At 33.6% G+C, this 27,588-nt stretch overlaps 1 protein-coding gene across 8 annotated transcripts in view; it reads right to left on the bottom strand.

Annotated features, from left to right (window-relative positions):
- DGKB (diacylglycerol kinase beta) overlaps positions 1–27,588 on the bottom strand; it is a 695,680-nt gene that overhangs the window by 153,177 nt on the left and 514,915 nt on the right. The window contains exon 24 of one of the 8 annotated variants that reach the window (XM_077856714.1): positions 10,611–11,330. The exons of the other annotated variants lie outside the window; for them this stretch is intronic. Coding sequence (XP_077712840.1) covers positions 11,209–11,330 — 122 coding nt within the window. The 3' untranslated portion in view covers positions 10,611–11,208. Of the gene's footprint in view, positions 1–10,610; positions 11,331–27,588 lie in introns of those variants that run through there. 8 annotated transcript variants of the gene reach the window in all.

Below are 27,588 nucleotides of genomic sequence, written 5' to 3'. Positions count from 1 at the left end.
TTTTATCTGTGGCTTTTCACTCAAAGTGCATATATAATTCAAAAAATACCATTTGAGATTTTTACCTCTAATTTCTTTCTTTCTTTCTTTCTTTTTTTTTGGTTACTATTATTTATTAATGTACTGAGTTTGGTTTGTTTGGGGGGATTGGTTTTTTATTGTTATTGTCATCTTTTTCTTATCTTTTTTGGGGAGCGGTTTAGAGAAAGAGAGGGAGAGAGGGAGAGCGGGAGGAGGGACAGAAGGAGAAGGAGAAAGAATCTCAAGTAGGCTCAAGTAGTGCAAATCCCCATGCGGGGCTTGGAATCATGACCCTAAGTCATGATCTGAGCCAAAATCAAGAATCGGACACTTAACTAAGTGGGCCACCCTGGTGTCCCTCTTAACTTATTGCTGGTACTATTACACAGAGGTCTAATCTCTGGCAGTCAGGTTTCACATTGACTTGCCAAGGATCTTACAGTGGTAATCACTGTAGTCTTTTCGATTTCTTGTTTTATAACATGAGCAAAAAGCAGAAGGTTCTATAGTATTTGCCCTAGTTTGAGCAGTTCTTAATAGATGAGATGACTAGACTGCTAACCTGCTGGACTGTTATTCCAGAGGTTCATATTTAAACTTTTACTCAAATGATTAGTGTCAGTTTGCATGAAAAGATGAACTTCCAAGGATTAAAAAATAGATGAGACATAGTTTAGAACTTAATTTTGAAGATCAGATGTATTCATCTATTTGGTTTGAAATCTAAGTGATTTCCTACCTTCCTTCCTTCCTTTCTTCCTTTTCTTTCTTTTTCAACTGATTGATAGTCCTAAGTAGGATTTTTAAATTAATTCTAAGGAAGTTAAAAATTTTGATAAACAGTTAACTTATTTGGAATCATTCAGTTTTATCCCAGGGACACTAAGTCTCAATAGATGACAGACAGAGAGACATACAAACAGGCAGATGGAAATGAATATTGTCAGTAAAGCAAGATAATGAAGTTAAATAGATTGGAATTTTTAAAAAGGCTTAATAATAATGTATAAAACTAAAATGAAGTGAGCAAGAAGGTAATAGAATAAAGTATATTAGGGGAAAAGCAGAAAAGTGAGTGAAGAAATTAATAATTCTACCTTTGGTGTCTAAGAAACAGCTGCTAATTAATGTTGTAAGACTTTGGGTTTTGAACACTGTTTTTTTTTGCTTTTTGTTTTTGGCCGATATTAATAACAATATAGACACTGGTAGAATATTAGCCATTAAATGGTTATTCTGTGTTCACACTTGGGCCTTCATCAGTGATGTCTTTTCTCAGAATGTGTGAATAGCTTGGTTGAAAGGTTAGAGAATTGAATGAAATGTTCCCCGGATCTTTTGGGTTCTGTACATCAGCACTAGACCTATGGTTTTTCTTTTAAGAGTTGTCATATATTTCCTGGGAAACAGACTGAGGTGAAGAAAAAGAAAAAAAAAAAGAGTTATCATAATGTATTGGAAACCACACTGGCTTTGGTTCTTATCCCTACTTTCTATATATCCACTTTGTGAGTTTCAGCACTGTTTTAAAAGCTGAGTCAGTTTCCTCACCTATAATAGGATGTTTTTTTTTTAAATATTAGCATTAATATCTCCCTGTGATGTGCACAAAGTTTGTCCTCAGGCTGTCCAGTTGTCCATTTGTTTTTTTCACAGATAAGCGTTAGGCTACCACTGTGTGCCAGAAACCAAGTTCAGGCCTGGGAACACAAAAGGAAATAAAACAGATGCATTTCCTACCCTCATGGCATTTACAGTTAAGTAGGAGAGAAAGGAATAAAATCCAAGCATTCAGTTCAATAATTAGCTAAAACCATGTTGATTTCATACTAAGATGGCTTTGACTCTTCAATGTGTCCCCTTGTCCTACCAGAAACCTGGAAAAATATGAATATCTCTCTCTGTCTTTGTGTACCTAATTCATTCTCATTCTATAATTCTCAACTTAATCTCACTTATTTTCTAACTTCCTAATGTCCTCAATAAGATTTGGTGTTCCTAGTATGTATTTCTGTCTCCAGTACTTCCCTATCATAGCAGTGACTATACTTATAACGTTACTGGTTTAATTTTATTTTCTACCTTCTTTCTATTTGAATCTACCACATTGCTGGCACATAATACTGTTACGATAATATTAGTGGAAAAGTAGATATACAATTGTGTAATATGCATGATTTTGTATTTGGAGCATAACAGGTATCCAATACCTAACGACTATTATCAGTATCTCAAACTGTACCTCTCTCTAATTTCTAAAACAGGAGACTTTTGTTAATATAAAAAATGCTTATAGTCATTTAATATTTTCAGACTTCAATTAATTAAAGTCTTTTTTAGAAAATGATGTGGCATTATAAGCTTTCATTCAAGACATTTAATTCTAGTTTTAACATATTTCTAATGTATGACTGGGAATATTAATTGAATAGTCAAATAACAGTAAAGGTTAAAGACTGGAGGATGTTCCAAATGAAAGATGAGCAGTTGGCTGTTCTATATGCATATAGGAAAAGAAAGCTGGAATTCCTTAGGAATAAAGAAATGTGGTCATATGTTTATAAATAAAATACAAATCTTTTCCAGGTACCTTATTGAATTCTAACTTATAAATAAACTAATCTGTGGACAAAAACTCAAAATCAGTAGTTAATATGAATAACAGCAATCTTGGCAGATTTAAAGCAAGTGACTTATTTCACTTAACATGTTGCTAACTATATCTATCGTGCTTTTCCCTAAATATTGTATTATTGACCTAGCTTTTCTTTTTCTTTTAAAATCATAATATATCACTCATAATTTTATTTAAGATCATTAGTTTCTTTCAAAGCCATTCAAATACTCCCCAAATGACATTCTTAAATTATATGAAAGCTTTCCTCATTTCAGTTCAAATATATCAATAAACTCATCTAATGATGGTACTGTCTTAAGACTTTAGGGATAAATATCAGTAAGAATTTTTTTTAATGGTTTTTGAAATAACACATTTTCCTGATTTGAAAAGTACCACAAATTACTTTTAGAAAATCTAGGAAAATAAAAATAATCTACACTATATGTTAACCAACTTGAATTTATTTTATTTTATTTTTTTAAGATTTTATTTATTTATTCATGAGAGACACACAGAAAGAGAGAGGAGCAGAGACATGGGCAGAGGGAGAAGCAGGCTTCCTGCAAGGAGCCCGATATGGGACTCCATCTCAGATCCCATGATCATGCCCTGAGGGGAAGGCAGATGTTCAACCACTGAGCCACTCAGGCGTCCCAACTAACTTGAATTTAAATAAAAAGTAAATAAATAAAAATAATCTATTATTTCATTGTATGAAATAATTACTTTTTATAAACCTCATATTTATGTATATACTAAAAATGAAATAATAATAATATTGCCTATGTAGTTTAATGATAGTCTTTCTTAATGTAATTCTATATCATAAACATTCTCAAAAGTTATTAAAATTCTTCAATCACATTGCTATATATAAATGTATCAAATCAACATGTTTTATAGTTTAAACTTACAAAATGGTATGTGTCAATTATATCTCAATAAATAAGATGAAACAGGGCAGCCCTGGTGGCTCAGCAGTTTAGCGCTGCCTTCAGCCCAGGGCGTGATCCTGGGGTCCCGGGATCGAGTCCCACATCGGGCTCCCTGCATGGAGCCTGCTTCTCCCTCTGCCTGTGTCTCTGCCTCTCTCTCTCTCTCTCTCTCTCTGTCTCTCATAATAAATAAAATCTTAAAATAAAATAAAATAAAACCTTTAAAAAATAAAATGAAACAAAACAGATGATCACAGAGGAAGAGAGGAAAAATAAATTGAAATCAGAGAGGAAGACAAACCATAAAAGACTCTTAATCATGGGAAACAAACTGAGGGTAGCTGAAAAGGTTGGGGGTGAGGGGCTGGGGTAACTGGGTGACAGGCATTAAGGAGGATCCGTGATACAATGAGCACTGGGTATTATATGAGACTGATAAACCGCTAACCTCTACCCTTGAAGCTAATAATACATTTTATGTTAATTAACTGGATTTTTTGAAAAGATTTTATTTATTTATTCATGAGAGACAGAGAGATGCAGAGACTCAGGCAGAGGGAGAATCAGGCTCCCCACAGGGACCCGGATATGGGACTCCATCCCGGGACGTCAGGACCCTGGGACTAGCCTTGAGCCAAAGGCAGGCGCTCAACCACTGAGCCATCCAGGCATCCCTAAATGATTGCATTTAAATAAAAAAGTAAGTAAGGTGAAAACAGATGTTAAAAAAAAACAAAAAAAATAAAATAAATAAAATAAAACAGTAATTTAACCTATACTTTTTAATGACTATGCCACAATTAATTTAATAATTCTGAACTTGGAAACTAACACAATTTATCTTGATGTGATGAATATTTTGATATAAATAGTTTTTATATTTACTGACTAGTAATTTATTTCTTTACCAATTTTTACTAAATCATAAGACCTGAATTTTCTTATATGTCTAATATTAAAATACTATTTAAGGGAGCAAAGATATATACTCAAAAGGATAGCCAAATTAAATATAATTTATCTTTTAATTACAAATATCTTTGCCAAATCTTAAAACCAAAAGGGAGGTAATATTGAGGCATAAGTATCTGCTTTAACATATGATATGACCAGGTGAGGATACAGAATTAGTTGCAGATCACAAGCATTAGTTAAAAAGGTATCATGTACATCTAGAACCAAGTGTGAAACTCTAAGACTTACATGGAGGGGGAATGTATGGGCTACATTAGGTCATGAGAGAGGGTCTGGAGACCATTAAATGTTGTAGAAAGCTTAAGGTAAGAAAACTGTTAGAAGATTGTGCTAGAGTAGAATGAGGTCTTGTCTATCGACTACAGTAGAAATGTGGGACACATTTTCTTCAGTTCCACAAGCAGGTCTCTAACAGTCTTGATGCTCTTTGTTCTACTATTTGAAATAAATGTTCTGAGGTTTTTTTCTCCTTAAAATTGGCAAAATATTGCTGTCTTTGCAGGACTGTTGTTTAGATTAAAGGAAATAAACTGCTAGAAGTAGAGCACCATCTCTCTTATTCACTGTGTATTTTCAGGGGCTAACACATAGTAGATCTTCAATACAATTTGAGGATTCTTTTTGTTTAATGGCTGGATGTGAAAGCAAATACAGCATTGATAAATCACCAATTCCAGGCAAAAAGTGGAAGCTAAAGGGCTTCTTTTTTAAGATATAAGGAAATCTAATCTTCTACAGTCAGAGAATAAGAAGAACAAAGAACGAGGCCATGTACTTAATGATAAAAGCAGCAGACTTCAGAGAAGTCTGGTCTCCTATTCTAAGATCAGAACCTGAGAGTTACAATAGTGATAAGTGGATATCTGGATAAATGCAATTCAGAAATAAAATTGCCTAGATTTTCTCTGGGTCTGCAGAAATGACCCAATCCCTCCATTTACATGATATTACCCTCCCTATCCACTCTTGAAGATCATGGAGAAACCTAGAAAGAGGCAGATTTCTCAAAGATAATCCTTGCTTTTTATCAGTATTTGTTGCCATCACTTCCCTTGACAATCAAACAAATATTCAAGCTCAAATACCAGTAAACCAGAACAGTGATGCTATGAGACAAATAAGAGAGAAGTGGTGTTACCTCTTGAAGTTGCTAAAGGATGCTGGGAGATGATACATATGTAGATGCTAAGGATCTTTAACAACCAATGTCAGAATATATATTTTGATATAGTAATTATTGATATGGAGCACTCTCCTGTGTTTTGGGATATAAAACCCTGCCATATACCCTGAGAGATAATGTTAATAGCTGGTAAGAAGCTTGGAAAATTTTTTAGTCATGCTAAGTAAGGTAGAAATTCCAGAACTGCCATGGAAGATAAAGGAAGAAAGGATCAAAAGACTCAGTGTACTGGGTATGCATGAGAAAAAGTACACACAGAAGACTAGATATCCACCCAGCTAGCTATAATTTATAGGATAAACCATGTAGCACTCCACTTACCAAACATTAAGGAATATTCTTTGAGGAGGGATTCAGTATCATTGAGAAGCTCAGTAGTAGCCACTTCTATACGCAGGGCAAGAGATGATATTACAGAACTGGAATTGTTGATAAAAATGGGAATGATAGTCTCTAAATAATAGACACCAAAAGATAGCACTTACTGATCAGGAGAAAAATTAGTGTGATTCTTACAATGTACAGGAAGACAAAAGCAAAAAACTTGGGGCTTAAACTTCAGAAAAAAAGATAAGAGTAAATAAATAGAATATAGAGCTTTTCTAGGCAACACAGATGGGCAAGGGATTTATACAATGAAAATAATTTAGAATGCAACCTAAGGGCAGGTTTCCCTCCTCTCTTTCCTCTCTTCCCAACCAAAAGACACCATCTTTTGCCCAGTTTCCAGACCTGAGCTGATATTCAGACTTTTGATTGAAGACTCTTGATTAAAGGCTAGAGAAGATCTCAAAGAGGAAGCACCCAGTTATACTATGAGAGTATGAAAGCAGTAATTTCTCAGTCCTTTTCCAAAGGGACCTTAAGTCATTAACTCAAGTGACTATGCATGAAATAAAGGAGAACATACACAGCTTTTTAAGGATTGTTGAATTCAGAGTCAAAACTGAAATTGAGACTTTGAGACCCAAACTGATCGAATAATCCCCCTAGTAAAATGAAGGTATATGGGAGCCAGATAATGAATGGAATTTTGGCCTGCAATTAACTCATGGTAGTCCACAGATCCACCAGGTGGACTTCTTTTTTAAGATAGCTCAAGGTATATCACCATGATATGGGTGTGCATTACCTTGATATAGGCAGTTTCCTCATACTTGTTTCTCATCCTATATACAAAAGCTATCAATTCTTGCCATCCATAATGATTTAAAGAAGGGAGAGGTGACAGTCTATTGTATACCCTATTTATAGCACTAGTCTTGCACCTATCTAAAAAATGGATGGATTATGGTATATGACTGGATAACTGCAAACTTTACCAAATAATAACTCCGATTGCATTTGCTTTATTAGATGTGTTTTTTTTTTTTTTTTCTGGAACCGAATAAGATGGTATGCAATACACAGCCACTGAAGTGGAGATGCATTCATTTCTATTCCTTTAACAAAGGTGAAGAAAAATAAGTTTAGATCCATGTGGAACATATATAGTCAGCAACATACAGAGGCTTAGGCTGGGGGTTCTATAACTCTTTGACTGGAAATCAGAAAAGGAAAAAAAATCTAAGCATAATTCAAGATGGTTTGTCCTGTTATGTTTATGTGCCTCAAAAATGGGCTACTATTCTACTACAAGGCTTCTCAGGGATGTCAGTAAAAGAAAATTCTCTGAATGAGCAGAGCTCTGCAAAGCATGTCTGCTCTTCCTTCATGTGAAAAGAGGAGTACCTTAAGGTGAAAAAATACACGAACTTACATATATCTGGACATCATGTTCCAAAGAAGATCCTAGTGCATAGATTTTTTAAAAGATTTTATTTATTTATTCATGAGAGGCACAGAAAGAGAGAGGCAGAGACACAGGCAGAGGGAGAAGCAGGCTCCATGCAGGGAGCTTGATACGGGACTCTATCCTGGGACTCCAGGATCACATCCTGGACCCAAGGCAGGTGCCAAACCACTGACCCACCCAGGGATCCCCCCTAGTGCATGGATTTAAAAGAATGGGAACAATGTCTGAAGATCTCTGTATCATAGATGAATACCCACCACAGAGCTTCCTCCACAATATATATAAATAAATAATAAATAAATATATATAATATATATATTTAAAGATTATTTATCTATTTATTCATGAGAGACACAGAGAATGAAGATATATAGGCAGAGGGAGAAGCAGGCTCCCTGTAGAGGAACTTGATCTCAGGATTCTGGGATCATGTCCTGAGCCAAAGGCAGAGAGACACTTAACCACTGAGCCACCCAGGTGCCCCTAATAATACATATCTATATTGGATATAGACATTGTAGACTCTTCAATGTGTAGGTTTCTGACTCCCATCATTTCATTTTCTATTTATATCATTTAATTTTTTTATTCTATTACCATCTTCAGAAATGAAGATGAACCAAGATAATTTTGGCTAGAGATATGTTCTAGGAAGAAAAACCAGGATGATGGGACAGTGTGATTGTCACATAGTAGATCAAGAAAAACTTCAGTATTTTTTACTGAAGTCAAAAAAAAATTCCTATTAAATTGAATTTAATGACCTAAAGAAGCCATTCATCCAACTCTTCTTTCTTTGTCACAGTTCACATAGAATACTTCAGAAAATTCTGCTGAGTATTTATGAAAGTAAATTTCAAAACACATCTTGAATCAGATCACTTCTCACCACCTTCACTGCTACCACCCTAGACAAAGGTGCCTTTCTCTCTTAGGTCTTTCTGCTTCTACTCCTGTGCCTACTTTTCTGAGTCTACTTCTCTCTAGCATCCACAGTAACTTCTGAAAAATTAGTTTGCACTACAGCCTTGCATAAAACCCTACAATGGCCTCCTATGACAGAGAGTATTTTAGGTAGGCACAATTCTCAGTCTTTCTTGGAGCCAGTTTTGACCACCTATCCAAATTCTGGCCTATGGGATAAGAACAAAGGTAATATGAAGATTTCTAGGATTATGCTCACAACAAGAAAAGAGGTGTCCTCACTTTCTCTTTTCTCCTAGTTCTGTTGGCTGACATGTGGACCCATGTGGTCCATCTACCTTCTGCCATATAAAAGATGGCAAACTCTAGGGGATAATGAAATAATAATAAGAAATGTGGCTCCTAATACTGTGGATGCTCTTAGGCTGCTTACCCTCAGGCTGTTACATGAAAGAGAAATAAACTTCCATATTATTTAGATCATTGCTATTTTGGGGACATGAGCAAAAATGATGTATAGCACTCCTGGATTACATCATTAAAAGAAGAGATCATCTTGTCTTTCCCTGACTTTGCTGTCTAGGATGCAAACACAGTGTTAACAAAGGAAATAGCTATCTTGAACTCAGAAATGGAAGCACCATCTTGAGGATGACAAAGCCACCTACTAATCTTAAACTGCCCACTTATGGACAGTTACATGAGAGAGAAATAAACTTCTAATCTGCAGGAACCCTATACTTTGGGGACCTCATTGTTATAGCATCTCATATCCTATCTAACTGATATTTTTCCTTTCACACTTAAATTTAATCTAAAGTCCTTAAGATGAAGATGGATATGTCTATCTTATAGGAAGGATAATACCTAGCACAGCATTTGAAACTAAGTAAATATTAAAAATATATCTGCACTTCTCCTCCCCTCAGTTTATTCAGTACATCAATTTAATGCCTGGAAGGCCTAAGATCTGTGTAACTACATTTAATAGGAAATTAAACATCTGTAACTAGAAAAGGTTACTCAGCCTGGGTGGCTCAGTGGTTGAGTGTATACCTTTGGCTCAGGTTGTGATCCCAAGGTCCTGGGATCGAGTCCCACATCAGGATCCCCACAGGGAACCTGCTTTTCAGTCTGCCTATGTCTCTGCCTCTCTCTGTGTGTTTTTCATGAATAAATAAACATAATTTTTTTTTAAAAAAAGTAGAAAAGGTTGTTCTTAAGAGTAAAGCATCACAGAGTAGGGATGGGGGTGGGGAAAAACGAGGAAAAAAAAGGAAATACTCAAAAGCCCAGTCATCTTGAATCAATTTGGGACAACTCTAAAGGGTTGTCTCAGGTTCAGGAGGATCACTTTGCAGCTTCAGCTGCAATGCCTTTGTGGATTTGCTTCTCTATCTTTCCAAACTTGGTTTCCTCACTTCTTGAAGGTGTTACTTCTGAAACTCTTCCCCAATAAACTTTCTGCATGAAACTCTGTCTCAAAGTGTCCAAGGAAGACAATCTAAGACACCGTACATCTGAATTCCAGGAAATATGTTGATAAAAGTATAGGGAGATTGATGATAATAATAATAGTGTTTTATGATATGTGAATAATTAAACATGACAAAAATATCATACAAGTCAGTAGTAAAAAAATACTAATATATTTTAGACTTCTATAAATCAAGGATATCAATGTTGCCATAGAATGTATCATTAAAAAGACAAAACAGGAAAATGGTATAATTAAAATAATGTATTAATCCAAATGAAGAGGAAATAAAAGAGAAAAAGTAACATAAAACAGATAAAAACAATGAAAAAAACCAAATATTAAAATATAGTGGATATATCAATAATTACATTAAATACGAATGGATTAAATACTTCATAATAGTATTGTCAGTCTCATTGGAAAAATGATGCCTATAACAGACATACCTTAACATGATATAAAAAACAATAAGAATAAAGATAGAAAAGGATTTACAATGCAAGGATAATCAAATAAAGCTGGTCTCACTATGCCAATATGAGATAAAATAGTCTTAAGGAAAGCAAGATTACTATAGATAAAGATGGATATATCATAATGATAAAAGGATTATGCCAACAAAAAAGCAACCATTCTAAGTATGCATATCCAAAATATCTATGCATGTAAAACATAGCATTGGCATAAATAAAACAAAAATTGACAGAACTAAAAGGAAAAATATATTAAGACAGTATCATAATGAGAAAATGCTTCCAGACATAACTGATCAAAATTAGTATAGATAAAAAAAGCTTTGGTGAGCACAGCAACATTATATACTGAATAATCATGTGCTGGACTATAAAACAAGCTTTATCACATTTTGAAAGACTGAAATCACTAACAGCCATTCCTCACCACAGTGATGTTAAGCCAGACATCAATGACAAATGGCAAAAAGTTCTCCAAATTATTAGAAACAAAGCAATGTTATAGTTAGCAATTCATGGATCAAAAGAGAAGTCAAATTACAATAAGATAATAGAATAATGATAAAACAATTTCAAAATCTGAGGGATCACACTAAAGCCATGTTTAGAAGGCAATGCAGAGCCATCACAGCATATATTTAAAGAGAAAAATAGCTAAAATCAATGAGCTAAGTATCCAACTCAAGAAGTTAGAAAAAGAAGAGCAAACTAAAACCAAAGAAAATGGAAGGAAGAAAAACAAATTAAAAACATAAGTAATAAAAAGGGGTGCCTGGCTTGCTCAGGTGGTTAAGCATCTGCCTTAGGCCCAGGTCATGATCCCAGGTCCTGGTATCGAGCCCCCACATGGATGTCCCTGCTCTGTGGGAAGCTTGCTTTTCCCTCTTCCTCTGCATGCCCCTCCCCGTGCTTCTTCTCTTTCTTCTGTCAAATAAATAAAATATTTTTTAAAAAGTGCATCAATAAACATAATACAAGTATTAATGGGAAAATAAGAGGATACCAGGAACAGTTTTATGCAATAGATTTGAAAATGCACATAGTACAAATTCCCAGAAAAACAATGCTTTCCAAAAGTGACACAGGAGAAAATATGGAAATTTATACAGTTTTAAAGATATATTTTGAATAACTGACTTTTTATACAGTGTTAAATATATTTTTTAAATAACTGTTTAAACCTTCCCAAAAGGAAAACTTTGAGTGTAAATGGCTTCAGAGAATCCAGAGGGATTGTATACTCCCTAACTTGTATTTTGAAGCCAGCACAATAACTTTAGCTAACCTTGTTAACTAAACCTAATGATGATACTATAAGGAAAACAATTACTGACAATTCTCATGAACATTGATGAAAAATTCTAAATTTATTATTAGTAAATTCAATCTGGTGCTGTATAAGGAAGGTAATACCTTATGCCAAGTTAGATTTATTTAAGGAATACACAGTTGCCTTAAAATCTATAAATAAATAAATAAATAAATAAATAAATAAATAAATAAATAAATATTAATAAGCAAGGTAATTCAGCACAGAATGGAAAAGAAAATTTATGGAGTTCTTTCAATAGATATAAAACAAGAATTTGATAAAATCCAACATCCATTTATAATAGAACCTCGTAAACTTAAAGGGAAAATCTTTAGTCTGCTAAGGTGTATCTATAAAAGTACATGGGAAACAGCAGATGAATGGTGAAATATTGAAATCTACCCTCCCACCTTCCAATGTAAATGTCTACTATCACCACTTATATTCAGTGTTGTATGGAAACTTTAGGGAAACAAGAAAAAGAAAAATGATGACAAGATGCAATAGTAGAAAAAGAAAAAAAAGTAAAACTTTCATCACTCTTTTAGGACATGATTACCTATATTTAAAATCCACCATAATCTACAGACTTTTTGTTAGAACTGATAACTGGCTTTAGAAAGTTCTGTATCTGTATAACAGCAAAAGAAAATTACAAAATAAATGGTGAAAAATATATTATCTAGAATAACATACAAAAATATAAAATATCAAGGCAGGACTACTACATAGAAGACTAAAAACCACTATCATGAGAAATTAAGACCTAAATAAATGCAAAGATACAGCATATCCTGAACTGAAAAACACAAACTGTAAAGATGTCAATTTTTCCTAAATCATCATGCAGTTCCAATAAAATTTCTGTTATTATTTATTTTTTTTAGAGGGGAGGAAATAACAAGCTAGTTCTAAAATGTGTCAGAAAAATATAAAGTAAATGTTCTAGAGGAATAAAACATTAATTAGGACAGTGCTGATTGGCATAAGAATTGACAAATAGACCAATGATGTTGGACAGATTCAGCAAACTGTGGCCTTGGGCCAAATCTGCTCTGCTTTCTGTTTCTGTAAGTAAAATTTTATTGGAATACATCCATGCCCATTCATTTAGGTATTGTCTCTGACTACTTTTCTGCTAATGTGACAGAGTAGAGTAGATACAATAGAGATCATATGATCTCAAAAGTTAAGATATTTACTACCTGACATTATAGAAAAAGTTTGCTTAATGTTAGTGTGAAATACAGAATCTAGAAAAAATCAACACACAAATGGACATGTGAATCAAGATTATGTTACCAGTGATAAGTGAGGTAGGAACTTTTTCAGTAATCAGTACTCTGTAAATTGAATGATCTTAAACCATGTACAAAAATCAATTTCATTTAAATGTTAAAGTTAAACAAATAAAGCATCTCTAAAATAACACAGGAGATGTTAAAAAATTAAAAAAGAACTAACCACAGATTTAAAAGTAATAATCTCCAAAGAGTAAATCAATACACTGAACTTCAATAAAATTAAGATGTAATTTTCTTTTTTTCTTTTTTTTTAAAGATTTTATTTATTTATTCATTCATGAGAGAGAGAGAGAGGCATAGAGACACAGGCAAAGGGAGAAGCAGGCTCCATGCTGGGAGCCTGACATGGGACTTGATCCTGGGACCCCAGGATCAGGCCCTGGGCTGAAGGCGGTGCTAAACTGCTGAGCCACCGGGGCTGCCCAAGATGTAATTTTCAAAAGATGCCAATAACAAAGTAAATAGGCAAGCCCAAGTGGGAGAATATAGTTTCAACCCACAGAGCCAATAAAGACTCTAGTTCTTTCAAGTACAAATAGATAAATAGGGAAATGCCAATTTAAAAAAATGGGCAAAAGATTTTGACATACATTTCAAAAAAGAGAACATCCAATAACCTGGTCATGTAATATGGTACTCCACATCATTAGCCATCAGTAGCATGCATATTTAAAAGACAATACACTAGAATGGCTAAATTTAAAAGACTCGTCATCCAAAGTGTTGCTGAGGATATGGAGCATCTGGAAGTACATATACCACTGATTGGAGTGTAAATCTGTACAACCACTTTTAGTATATCTAAGAAAATTGAACATATATATATACTCCATGGCCCAGAAATTTTCTTTCTTCAGTCCATACCAAGAAGAAATATATATACACATCCAAAGACCTGTACAATAATGTTCACAGTGATAGAATTTAAAATAGCTCCATGCGGGAAAAAACCCCAACAACTGGACATTCATATAATGGATACTATCAAGTAATGAAAATATTAAACTAAAGAAGCCGGACATAAATGAATATATGCTATATGATTTTGTTTATATAAAATTCAAAAACCAGCAGAACTTATTCATAGTAACAGAACTTAGAAGTAGGACACGTGTAGGGGAGAGGTGCTTCTGTGGTCTTGGTATTATTCTATTTCTCAATCTGGGAGAGTGGTTAAATAAATGTGTTCACTTTGTCAAAATGCATCAACTATACATGTATGACACTTTTCTGTGCAAATATTAGAGTATTATTCTCAGATGGCAAAATAATATGAACAATGATTAAACTTTCTATATTTTATGAGAATGTAGACATTCCACACTCTAACTCTGTGAGATTTTTTTCCTTTTTAATTTAAAAGTAGTAGCATCAATGTTACCATCAACAATAAAACAGAACATGCAAGAACAATTCAAAAATTCAAAGTCTTGAGACTATGCAAAAGGCTTCCCTGAGAATTGTGAATGACCCGCAATGAAACTGCAGCCCTGTAGCCTAGAAAGAGTTGTTCCAAAGCAGGATACACTGAACTCTAAACAAAATCACAGAAGTCCTTCAACCTTCCCTTCTTACTGAGTCTATGTGAAAGGGCCATAAATCTCGTTGACAGTTATTGCCACATCTACTGGCACACAGTCAGCACCAGTTTGAAAAGAGTTTTGCAGCCTTGCTGGGGCCCATTACCTATCCCCTGTCCTCCCTTACAATTGATTTTCACCCCAGCAGGCAGCACCTCACAAGGTCATTAATTTGTTAGGCAGTTTGTGCTTTCCAGTACAGCCTACTTAGAAAGGGCTCTTAGAAACATCTTGGTGAATCACAAGTAATGCTTTGTACCACCAAGAGGTAAGCAGAAATTTAAGAGCAGCAAGCACAGTCTGAACTGGTTGCTAAGGTGACTTGGTCTTTACTGCAAAATCAATGGGGAGTGGTCATGAGCAATTGGCTTATGAGGCTCCCAAGGAATCAGTACTATGGTCACCACAATTTTACAATCTCTATAAGAAAGTGAGAGATGAAAGACCTACAATCAAAGGCAATGCAGAAAGTAAACACTGTGTTCCATGATTCACCAGGAGGTAGAAAGTAACAAATGAGGAGACAGAAAGAGACTAAACTAACAGGCATAAACTAAATATTTCAATCATTCTAACACACAGGGGAAAGAGTCAACTGTATTTTAATCAACTTCCATTGGTATAAACATTCTAATAGGAATTGTGCCTTTCTTGGAAAGGGATGATAACTTTTTAAAATATTTTATTTATTTATTCATGAGAGACACACAGAGAGAGGCAGAGACATAGGCAGAGGGAGAAGCAGGCTCCCCACAGGAGCCTTATGGGAGACTTGATCCCAGGACCCCAGGATCACGACCTGAGCCAAAGGCAGATGCTCAACCACTGAGCCACTCAGGTGTCCAGATAAACAACTTTTAATTCAAAGGAGGCTCAGAACGCAGTCAGTACCTTACTTCCACAACAGAGCTCATTTAAAGATTTCAAGTGTTGAGAACTCTGCTGCTTAATCATAATGCAGTTTTTCAGAAAAGGAAACATTTGTCATGATCTGAAATAAAGAACCTATTTATTTGTAATTTAGTGGGATCAGGAGTCATTCTTAGAAAGGTTACCGTTCCATAGATGGAGAAATGACCTCTTAACCTTTGCCACCTCTCTCACAAATGCAGGCCAAGTGTTAGAAGTACTTCACACTAAATCTAGTGATAGTCTTCTGCATATTTTTAAGTTGATAAAATAATAATAAGGCCATCTTAGATTTCTACAGTAAATTATTTGAAATGTATTGAAATGTACAAATCGCCCTATAAGGTAAAAAAAAATCAGAAACGATTATCTCCATTTATACAGGTTAGGAAACAGACTTGGCCAAGTTAATAACTAGTCTGAGATCACGAATTTCTTTCTCTTTTTTACCATAGAACTTATTATGGCCATGCACTTATTGAATTGAAAACCAGAAACTAAAGCCAGTCTGTAAGAAATTCACTAGCCTTCAACCTCCATGTCAAAAGTCTTTTCTTTCAGAGGCTTCTGACTTGAAAAGAATATAGAAAGAAGACAGCCCAGATGAAAATGAGAATTCTTTGTAAGACCAACAACTGGTGTAATATTAATTCTTGTTTCTTTTCTTCTCATGGAACATAACTTCTTTTTATCACAGGAAGACAGAAAACAAAAAGGAAGAAAAATCTGTATAGCATAGTCCACAGTATTGCCCTATAAACTTCAAAGTTACTAAGAGACTGGATCTTAATCATTTACTGTGATAGAAGTGTTAGCTAACTCTACAGTGGTAATCATATTGTAATACATAAATGTATCAAATCAACAAGTGTTATAACTTAAACTTACAGAATACTGTGTTCAAGTATATCTCAATTTTAAAAATACAAAAAAAAAGTTATCACACACAAAGTCATCACAGTATTAGATTAAAATAAGTCTGTAGGAATACAGACCTTCAGAAGCTACTGTCATCTGATCCATGAATAGGTGTAAATTTGCTAAAAGGACCAATCAAGGGAGTAAGTTGGCTAGTTACCAGGGCAGGATACTTCTAGGATGGGCCTTCTCATATTGAGGGAGAAGAAGGATGAAATATGAAGAGTACATTATTCTCCAAGGATGACAAGTAGTAGAAGAAAAGAAAAGGAAGACAAAAAAAAAAAAAAAGAGAATTCCCTTCTACCTATTTTCATCCTCATTTTCCCTTGGTATAATGATTTCTATTTTCCCTGGGAAAATGTTTAGAGAATATTTTGTACTACCACTCTCTCTTCCTCTATTCAAACAAAATAAAACTTATCTTCTTTCGTTTGGTTCCCTAATTTTGATTGGCACTTCCAAAACAATTCGTGTTCCAGTGATGTTCTTCTACCATGCATCATTTTGTAATCCACCTGCCCATTATTCTTTCTCCATAAGTGAATTCAGTATATATGCCCATGCATACACACACGCACACACACACCACACAAACATGCATGCATGCCCTTACACACACAAACTGTGTCACAGCACTTAACTGATAAAGGCTTTGTGGGTACTCACTAGTAAATATCCTGATTTATTAAATTCCATCAGAGAGATTTAAAATGTCATACTAGGGTAGCCCTGGTGGCGCAGCGGTTTAGTGCCGCCTGCAGCCCAGGGTGTGATCCTGGAGACCCGGGATCGAGTCCCACATCGGGCTTCCTGCATGGAGCCTGCTTCTCCCTCTGCCTGTGTCTCTGTCTCTCTCTTGCTCTCTCTGAATGGATAAATAAATAAATCTTTAAAAAAAAAGTCATACTATTTTTTTTGGTTTAATTCAAGTTTTATGCCAAAACTAATGAATTTATTTTATTTTGTTTGTTTGCAATATTTTGGAAAACTGAATAGTTTCTTGATTTGTACAGGAAGTTAAGTTTCAGGATCTACCATAAATACCATAAATTTCAGGGTCTACCATAAACCTACCTTACCATATTCATGCCTTTCTTCAAGAATGAAATCAACTGAATAGTTTCTTTTTAACTGCTGACTTCTGTATGAACATTTGGATGAAAAGTTTGCAAATGTAACATTTATAAAACATTCAGAAACCAAACAGCAAAAATGAAAAACAAAAATGCAATAGAGATCTAACTGATCCATTTTATCAAGACAAATAAGATAAAGACCTTATAGAATTCCCGTAGAGGAAACAGTTTTCATTAATAAAAAGAAAACACATGAATGAAGAATTTAGAAATAACACCTAACTACAAAATGTACAAAATCTCAGATTCAACCTCTGACTCAAAGCAGCACTGCCAATATGTCAGCATATTTTAGTTACACACTTTTAAAATGATACAGTTAATGCATTCTGTATCTCTGAGAGCTCTTCAAATCTAACACATTCAAAATTACTATTTAAATTTGATACAATTACTGTCTTTTAAAAATCAAATAATATTTTTTATACTTTTATACTGGGTAAAAGATGGGTTGACTCCTTTCCTTGCTTCTCACCATGCACACCAGATATCCTCGGCACTTCTATTTTTGTGAGCTGGCAGGGCAATGCTAAGAAAAGACTATAATGCAAGGACTCTTAGGGAAGAAAGTGCTTATGATCAAACACACAAAGCTTGGCAAAACCATTAATGATTAATATATTATTTCATTACTGCTTAATTATTTGCCAGAGAACTTTAAGAGTTAGGGTATTTACTTGCATGTGACCATGGATAGCTTTTTTTTTTTTTTTTTTTTTACAACACCAACATGTTTCAATATGAAGTGACTTCTGTCAAATCTAATTTTTATTGAAGTCACATATTTGTGCACATGACTCTTTTTAATTTTGAAAAGACATTTAATTACAAATCCCATGAACCTTTCTTACAGTAAATTTAAAAACTATATGTTTGTTGATATTGGTTGATTTTCTATCTCTTACTATTCATTTAACAAGATACTCTGAAAATTTGAATGCTACATAGTTAGAAAATGTCTTCTGTAGTTTTTTGGATGGAGAAGTACATATCCACAGGCATCATAGGTTGGGAAAAAGTATGTTAAGGGCTTTAGGTATCAGAAAAGACATGAATTTAAATCATTGTGCATAAAAAAGATAGTTAAATATATTTTGTTATTCAATATTTTGAAAACACTGTGTTTTTCTCAGCCACAGAAATTGAGTTCTACAAATAGCAGCTGATTCTTTCATTAAATCAGAACCAAATTACTAATTTCAGTATTAATGGTTAGCTTTGACATGTTTAAAAAGGGTAGAAGGTACTTAATAGACCTGTCTTCCACCTTGAAATGAACAACTGTTCAGGGAAATGGAATTGTTCAAAGATACATTTTCTTTCAGCCAATCTGTGAAATATAATATAATTATTCTCTTTTAATGAATCTCTCAAGGAGGAACAATCTTTCAGAGCTTGAACAGGTAAAATATAATGATAATGGGAGCAGCTTTGTAAATAAAAGGATGAAATGAGATTGTTATTTTATGCCATATTACAGGATAATTAGAATAACAGTGTAGCATTCATCAGGCATTTGAACTTTCTAAAAAAAAAAATTCCCTAGGGCTCATTTAAATTAGTCATGTTTATCCATGGAGATTATTACTCTTATTTCAAATGACTGTCACCTTATAACATTCAGGCATCAATTTTTACCTTACTCTGATTAATAGTTGTACTCTACAGCAGCCAACAGACACTAACTGTCTAAAAAAGACATCAAAAACCCCTGAGTTGGGCAGCCCCAGTGGCCCAGCGGCCACCTTCAGCCCACAACGTGATCCTGGAGACCTGGGATCGAGTCCCACATCGGGCTTCCTGCATGGAGCCTGATTCTCCCTCTGCCTGTGTCTCTGCCTCTCTCTCTCTCTCTCTCTGCGTCTGTCATGAATAAATAAATAAAATCTTAAAAAAAAACAAAAAACAAAAAACAACAAACCCTTAGTTTATAAATCCACAGGTTACCAAAAGAAGAACAACAGAACATTAAGCCAGGAGAATACTTATCCACAATGGAGGGAAAGATGATCTATACGAATCTTTATTAATTTCCACGAAAATAGTTGCCTGGATGTTGTCCAACAAACTACTATTGATATGTTAACTAGCTCTATACAATAAAGGACTTTATTTATATAAACTAAATTCATGGCAATGGAACTTCTTTTTTTTTTTTTAATATTTTATTTATTTATTTAGGATAGTCACAGAGAGAGAGAGAGAGGCAGAGACACAGGCAGAGGGAGAAGCAGGCTCCATGCACCGGGAGCCCGACGTGGGATTCGATCCCGGGTCTCCAGGATCGCGCCCTGGGCCAAAGGCAGGCGCCAAACCGCTGCGCCACCCAGGGATCCCTGGCAATGGAACTTCTAAGGTTAGCTGCTTTGGTTAACTCAAATCCATACAGCTCAAAGATAATTAAGTAGGTGGTGGAATTTGACTCTTTTTAAGAAAGAAGTCTCTTTGCTCCCTAATGGACCCCCTAATGGACCTCCTTCCAAAGGCCACCCTTAGGAAGTTCAAGGAACTAGTGCAAGAAGGACCAGGTGATAGATTGTTGTGGTTTCCTCACATCCATTAAGGCAATTAGAAAAACACCCAACAGCTTATAAATAAAGAGAGGCAAATACAAGTCTAATACTTCTCCCTGAATGACTTGAAATCTTTAAATAAGGTGTCATTCCACAAGATGGTGCAATTGAAATTCCAATCTCAGTGAGATTAGTTTTTTTGTTTTTTGGTAATTATTTTCTATCATGACAGAAAAGAAAACATGATTTTTAAAATACCAATGGAAAAAAAAAAGAACTATGACTCATGTTTAACAATTTTTTGTAGTTGGTTTTATATCTTGTTGATAGTTCTTTCATACTTAACTATTTTTTTTAATTCTCCCTTATTGCTATATATCCTGATTATAGGAAAAATTATTTCAAGTTCGCTGGGGTACATCTATTACATGAGCTTTAAATTATCATTGTCAAATAGCAAGATTACTGTAGAGCTTTATATTTAGGAAACTTCTAAGAATGGCCTCATATTTGGGAACTTTATGTCACTACTATTTGAAAGCAAGCTCTACAAGTGTTATTTAATTAGTTGAGGCTTATGTAATCAGTCAATATTTATTTAACTTGGAAATGTACTTTATATTTCCAACACTGCATAAGTTAAATTTATTTGAAATTATAATGCATCCTCAGCCTGGGTAGATGACCTGCTATTGTTTTCAACAGACTCAGGATTGGATACTATGTCACAGAAACAAGTAAGATGGTCCTTTTATCACTGATATTAGACATCAACATCGTAGAGAAAATGACCCATTAGAGCATTTATATTTTCCATCTTTCTCTGAAATTACAATTAAAATCAATAGCTAGAAATGTAGAAGGGTATCAGTATAGCATTAGCATTTGAAAGTAAAGGAGGTATTCTGCCTCAGAAGTCAGAGAAGGTAACAGCTGAGCTTTAATTTAAAACCTCAAATAAACAAATCCCTTTCCTTCTTTTGTATTTACTAGATTGAGTGCCAGGTCATATATTTTTCTAAATGCAACTGCTACAAAAATCTAATTTGTTTCAAGTTTTCCCAGATTCATTAGGTGGAAGCTATGTGCTCCTTGTTCTGCCTTTTCCTACCTACCTGTTATTCGGATTTTCTCCATTTTCTTATTTCAATTTGTTTTCCAGAATAAACTCTTAATAGCAATTATCTAATTTATGTATTAGAAAATACCATTTCATGTTTAAATGATTACTTGTCTGCTTATATTGAAATAATTTTGTGGACTTACCAATTTCAGTATAAGAAGTTCTAGAATTATGCTGCATGTTAGATTTTGTTCCCAGAATTATACTACACATCAGACTTTGTTTCTAGAATCCTGCATGTCAGATTTTGAAAATTTCACTGTTGAACATGAGGAAAAAGGGCAATGATGCTAATTCTAAAGACTGCCATCTGATGCTTCAAATGTTCATAAATAATAACTTACTCATACTTATGATTTCTTTTTTCCAAATTTCTAGGAGGCTAGCAGTTTCTCTGCAGTCTTATAGTGCTGTGACAAATAGGAAGTTCATAAATGCTTCTTCATAATATATATACTTTTATAGGACAGCTAGAGCAAAGATAAGAGTAGACAGACTTATATTTCAAAAATACATATCTATTTTTACATACAATATGTTTTATATCCTTTAATTCTTTATTACTGTTTTATAAACTTTAGAAGCATGCCTTTTGTAAAATAGAGCTATCACATTAAGACATTCAAGTGTATGATTCAATATTCAACTGCAAACAGAAACTTTGATATTTAGATAGTTAAGTATGTGATATTATTTGCATTAGCCATTGTGGGAAATTTTTAAAGGAGTTAGTTTAAAAACATACAATTAGGAACTCATTTGAGATATCTCCTTAAAGGTTACTAGATAGCAAATGTTTGGATCCATTTTCAACCAATAAAAATTATCAAGGTATTAGTGTATGCATATATTTTTGTGAAATGTAAGATCTCAAATGCTCTAATCTTTTTTCAACAATTTTAAGATCCAGGTATAATAATGCAGCATGAAATCCTTTCCTTGTTTCTAAATTTAATTGATTTAATCACTGAATTTAAATGCTTGGAAATTGTTCTGCTTGCCGGTGTTTGAATGCCAAATACATCATCTACAGTTCTAAAATGAATATTGCAGTTTATATTTAGACAACTTAAAACACTGCCTTCTAAATCACCCCAGATAACCCATAGAAATGTCTAGAAAAATTGATAATAATGGATGACAATATTCCTTACAACAACTTTTAGAGAAGTATAACTTCTATAAGGCATAAAAAGTGTCAGGGTCTTACTATTTAAATGCTATTTGTGCACTTATCCAGGCAATACAATGCACAGCACACATAGATTAATCTCAACTCTTCCAGAACTCACCATCCCTGTTTTAAAGACAGACACAAAAAAGCCAGTAACCTCATTTATCTTCAGAGGCAAAGAAATTCACATTTTGCCAAGTTTTCACAAATACCAACTCATTTATTCTCTTTGATCAGTCTTGTTTGGACTGACTTGTTCTTCCCATTTCCTCAGAGTTTAAAAAAAAATAATAAAGTCATTTGATGAGGAGAGACTCCTTGTCAGCCAGTCAGATGCATAGTCCCTTTCCTTTGGCTTCTAAGAAGAATCAAAGATTTAGTGTTCCCCAGCACAACTCAAGAACATCAGAGAGGAAGAGAGAGGAGCATTAAGCCCAGAGAAAAGCTTCTTCTTGGGGAACTGAGACACAGTAATTTTATGCAAGATGATGAAGAAGAATGTTCACGATAAATGTTCAAAATTAGGGCTATGTGAATGATAGGAAGTGGTGAGAGCTGTCATGTTAGCTTAGTGTGACTTTCTAAACTACTCTTTCCTATCTCACCTTTGCAATCTTTGCCTTATTCAAATACCTCCTGTATCATTCAGATTTGTTTTTTACCACATTTTTGCTTAAATAGATTTATTTCAAAACTAAAATTGAGGATACAATTACAAATTAAAAAACAAACAACAACCCAGCATCCCCTACAACAACTATAATAGTACATATTAAAACTACTAAACTTTAAAATATCCATCTGTGTACTGCTTAAAGCATTTCAATTTTCCCAGTAGAGTCTATGTCTCACTTCTGGGAAGTTCTCCCCAAATAAAATAATTAGCATTGGTAAATGGGAATGAAATCATTGAGAATTTCATGGTTAATATCATATGTAAATTAGTTTTTAAAATAAACTTTTGTGGTACCTGGCTAGTAGTATCCATGTGTGTGGTGGACAGCCATCTAGCTAATGAGGTTTCAAGCAGGAGGTCCAGCTGCTTCCACATAGTGTCTCCAATAGCTCCTGGCAAATATCTGAACCTCTTTTGTTTGAATATCATTACTTTTGCTTAGTGGTTTCAAACTTTTTAGAGTAGTTAACTTTTTTTTCAAATAATGTAACATTTAAAAATCAGTAAATGAAAGAAAATGTAGATTTTATTTGTACAAATAAATTTTCAAGGTTCAATCTGTTGATACTTTTAGTATACTCAATCCATGAGAATAACAGAGTTTTTCTGATCAACAGTTGCAGTGTCACTTTTTATCCTATTTTCATAAATTTCTGCATTTTATTTTGGATGTGCAACTTAAGAATATACTGATCCAGAGAAGTATGTGATTGTAAATGCTATGATATTATTCCATCTCATGTGGCTGTCTTAGACCATTCTGCTTTCGTTTCTGGAAAGTGGAATAGTTGGACTTGTATCTTCAAAGCTAAAACCATTAGAATAACTGTAAACTGTTCATATTACTTGAGAGGTTTTCACTGTTTGGTTAAAAGATACTTTTTAAAGGTCTTTTTAGAATACATGCATCCTTATGTTTATAGCAGCATTAGTTACAACAGCCAAGATATAGAAGCAGCCCAAGTATCCTCGATTAATGAATGGATAAAGCGAATATACAATGGAATATTATTCAGCCATAAAAAAGGCTCTTTAGCTGCAGCTGGAAGTGTGTTTATACCACATATCTCTAATAAAAGTACACTTGATGTATAAGCTAATACAAGCCTATTTTTGTGAGGTAGTTAGCTAATGCAATTTCTCTATGAGCAAAAATTTTTCTAAAAAGTCATTTCCATTTTCATTTAAAATACTAATTATTATAACTTTGTTTTCACTTCCACTGATTGTTATGTACTATTTATTACTTATTCCAAACAGACATATTTGAGCTCACGGGCCTCTTAATTGTGTGTGATTCACATGCACTGTGGTGGTAATGTACCCATTTGTACAATGATCCTCATGAAATACGCAAAGATATATATTTTAAAAATGATCATTGCAGAGCTACAGACTTTCTAATTAATGATATTTTTTACTCACTTTATTTATGTTTTCATTTACATGTAAATGTGTATGTCTAGCTATGAATATCTATCTTTTTATCTATCTATGGAGAATGAAGAAGATGAGGAGCAAGAGGCAGACAGGAAGCTCTCTTTATTTGGTAGCAGAATTTAATGATGTTAGAGTCATTAATACGACAAAATGTTTTTATAAAGCACACCTTAGTGTGTTTTTATTATAGTTTTTTCTATATTTCCCAAGTATAGCAATAATTAGTTTGAGCCAAGTTTTTACAGAACCTCTGAAGAACTGCAGTTATAACTCAATGAAACAAAGTTCAAAAAATAATGGTTTAAAAAAAAATAATAATGGTTTGGCTGAAGGCCTTTATTTCTTTTAAAATGCAAATACCTCTACTTTGATCTGCAATCAGTCACTTATATATTAATGTGACTGACTTTATTAGATATCTTTCCAAGTCCTACATTTATTTTAGAAGAGGGGGAAGCAAAGATAAGCTCAGCAACCAAAAATCACGAGCAACCCTGAGTGTGAATAACTACTTGGCCTACTTTACGATTGTGCTTAAAGACCATGCTGACTATAGAGACCACACTTATTTGTATTTCCAAAAGCAAAAATGAAACAAAACACAAAAGATAAATCTACAAAGAAAATATCTACTGAATTAGATGAATCTGAATATGTTTCAGAATTGCATCCAACGGTTTCAGAATATTCTGCTAGAATGATACTGCAATTAAATGAATTACTTATAATTTTGGTCAACTTGAATTAAACCAAGCACAACATTTCCAACCAGTGAAGTTGTTAACTGAAGATACTCTGATCTTATGCTGTGAGTGTCCTCAAAAATTTCAAGCAAATTAATTGTGCTGGAATCCCAGAATATGTAGAGCATCATATAGACGAGGATTTAATTCTCTAAAACCTGATCCTGAATCTTTGGTCTACAATATGTTTTTAAATTTAAAAAATTGTAAACCTTTTTTTAATTTAAATTCTTCTACTAAATAAAATGATTTATCTTTGTTATAAGAATCTAGTCATGGGTGCTTTCCCTATTCTTTGCTACCCACCTGAAGCTTTTTAAAGTTTATGAAAACAAGCATCCATTTCAATACAGTAAATATTTAGTTTAAACTTCAATTTTTTTGCAGTGGTATACCAGAAAAGCTGTTAATATTTCAAGAAAGTACTTCTTGAAAAGGAAATTATATCATAAAGTTTTTTGTATTTCTTTACATATTTTTAAGAGTGAAAAATATTAACGTGAATTTGGGCTAATAAACATGTTGAACTAGAATAGTATTTTTCATAATTCATTCTAAAGTCAATACTCATAATCATTTTATGTAAGTTTGAAAGTTTGAAAGGACATTTAAATTTGAAATACTGATAAAAGAAGAAATATTGATTGACTCTCACTTTTAATACTATTGTTTTTGTGTCAAGATACTGAAGACAAAATCAAAAGATAGAAATATGTACCATTTAGGAAAGGGATTTATGCAGATATTTTAAGTAGTAAATTTCACTTATTAAGTATGACATTTATGAGTTAACAAAATAAATCTGCAATCAAATCTTCAAAGGATTTTGAGTTACTTCTGCCTATTCTGTTGCCAAATATATCGAAATGAAAAAGAACAAATCTACATAAAATTAATAAAAAAGAAATACTGGTTAATATATTATAGTCTATTTTTTATATCCAGCTGATAAGGTCATTTTTAGAGATGAAATTGTCCTTATCTTGGAATAAAACTACACTCAAACTACTACCATCGTTGTTTTCAAGAGAAGGAGCAAAAAGTTGAGCCAAATCAGTTATGAACATACACATCTGTTATTGCTCATACAATGACCTTCAAAAACTCTGATTTCCATTGTTTTCCCCCATGTTTGTACTGAGAAAAAATATGTACCTGTCACAAATCCTACTGGTTCCCACTTTATTCTTTACCAACTCTATGGAGATATAGCCCTAATAGTTCCACAACATTAAGTAAGAAGACAAAATGGGAAGAGAGGTCTTTTCATACAGTTAAAGGCAATGACAGTCTATGACAATACTTCTGGTTGATTTGTCTATGCTGTTTTTCAAATGTGTATTCCTGAAAAAAGCATACAGAGGGCCATGAGTGAAGCAGCAAAGAGCAAACCTGCAGTAGCTCCATAGGGGTTGTACAGAATAGACACTTGTCCTGGTTGAGCATAATCATGAGTCTTATAAACTTCAATGGCTCAAAAGGTGAATGCAGTTGGCAGATGAACATTGAGAATAATTTAGATTTATATATGGAATATCAACATGCAAAGGACATGCCAACTATTGGTATCTAGTAACCACATAAAATTGGAAATTGTTTTATATATATAGAAATTATATGGATTATTTTACTAGGTTTTACTAATCTTCATAGAAAACTATTAATGTTATATCTAAATATGAATATAACATTGATGTCAATAACCCCTGTGAAATGATAACTATGTCTCATTTTCTTCCTTTAAAATTCATATGGCACAAACCTACTCATTTCTTCTATGTACTTCTCCTTCAGAAAAAAAAAAATTTCTTCATGTTTCCATATAGTTATACTCATTCTGAGTATGAAGCATTTTAATTAAGTTAATATAAATTTGCTTGTACTAAATTACATGACTCTTCAGAATTTACTTCTTTAGGATTACCTATATATTTAAGGGGCTTCAAAAGCTTCTGTCTTTGACAGCCTGTAATAAGCACTTATTTCAAGACAATAATAACTAATACTTTCTCTATCAATCCTATCAATCTTTGTTACCCTCATGATCACCATATTCCATATAACAGAAGTAACTGCCCGCTATGGGAACTTGAATCAGATACCTGAAGACACCAAAAGATAAAGCTGTTTCCACCACCATGGAGCCTACCAAACATCTTCGCATTTTATTTTGCTATTTATTTTTAAAATATTTGTATTTATTTTTCTTGGGCCCATAAGGAGGCTAACCTCTCCATATTTTGTCTTTGTTACACTGAGCGGGCCAATATGCTTTCTTGGCTGTCTGAATGCCATCGATAGTATTAACTAGGTATACTCTGAAAAATAAAAGAAATATACATAAATTATTG

The sequence above is a fragment of the Canis aureus genome, chromosome 18 (assembly GCF_053574225.1).
Source record: "Canis aureus isolate CA01 chromosome 18, VMU_Caureus_v.1.0, whole genome shotgun sequence".
NCBI lineage: Eukaryota > Metazoa > Chordata > Mammalia > Carnivora > Canidae > Canis > Canis aureus.
This window is presented reverse-complemented; position numbering and strand designations above follow the sequence as displayed.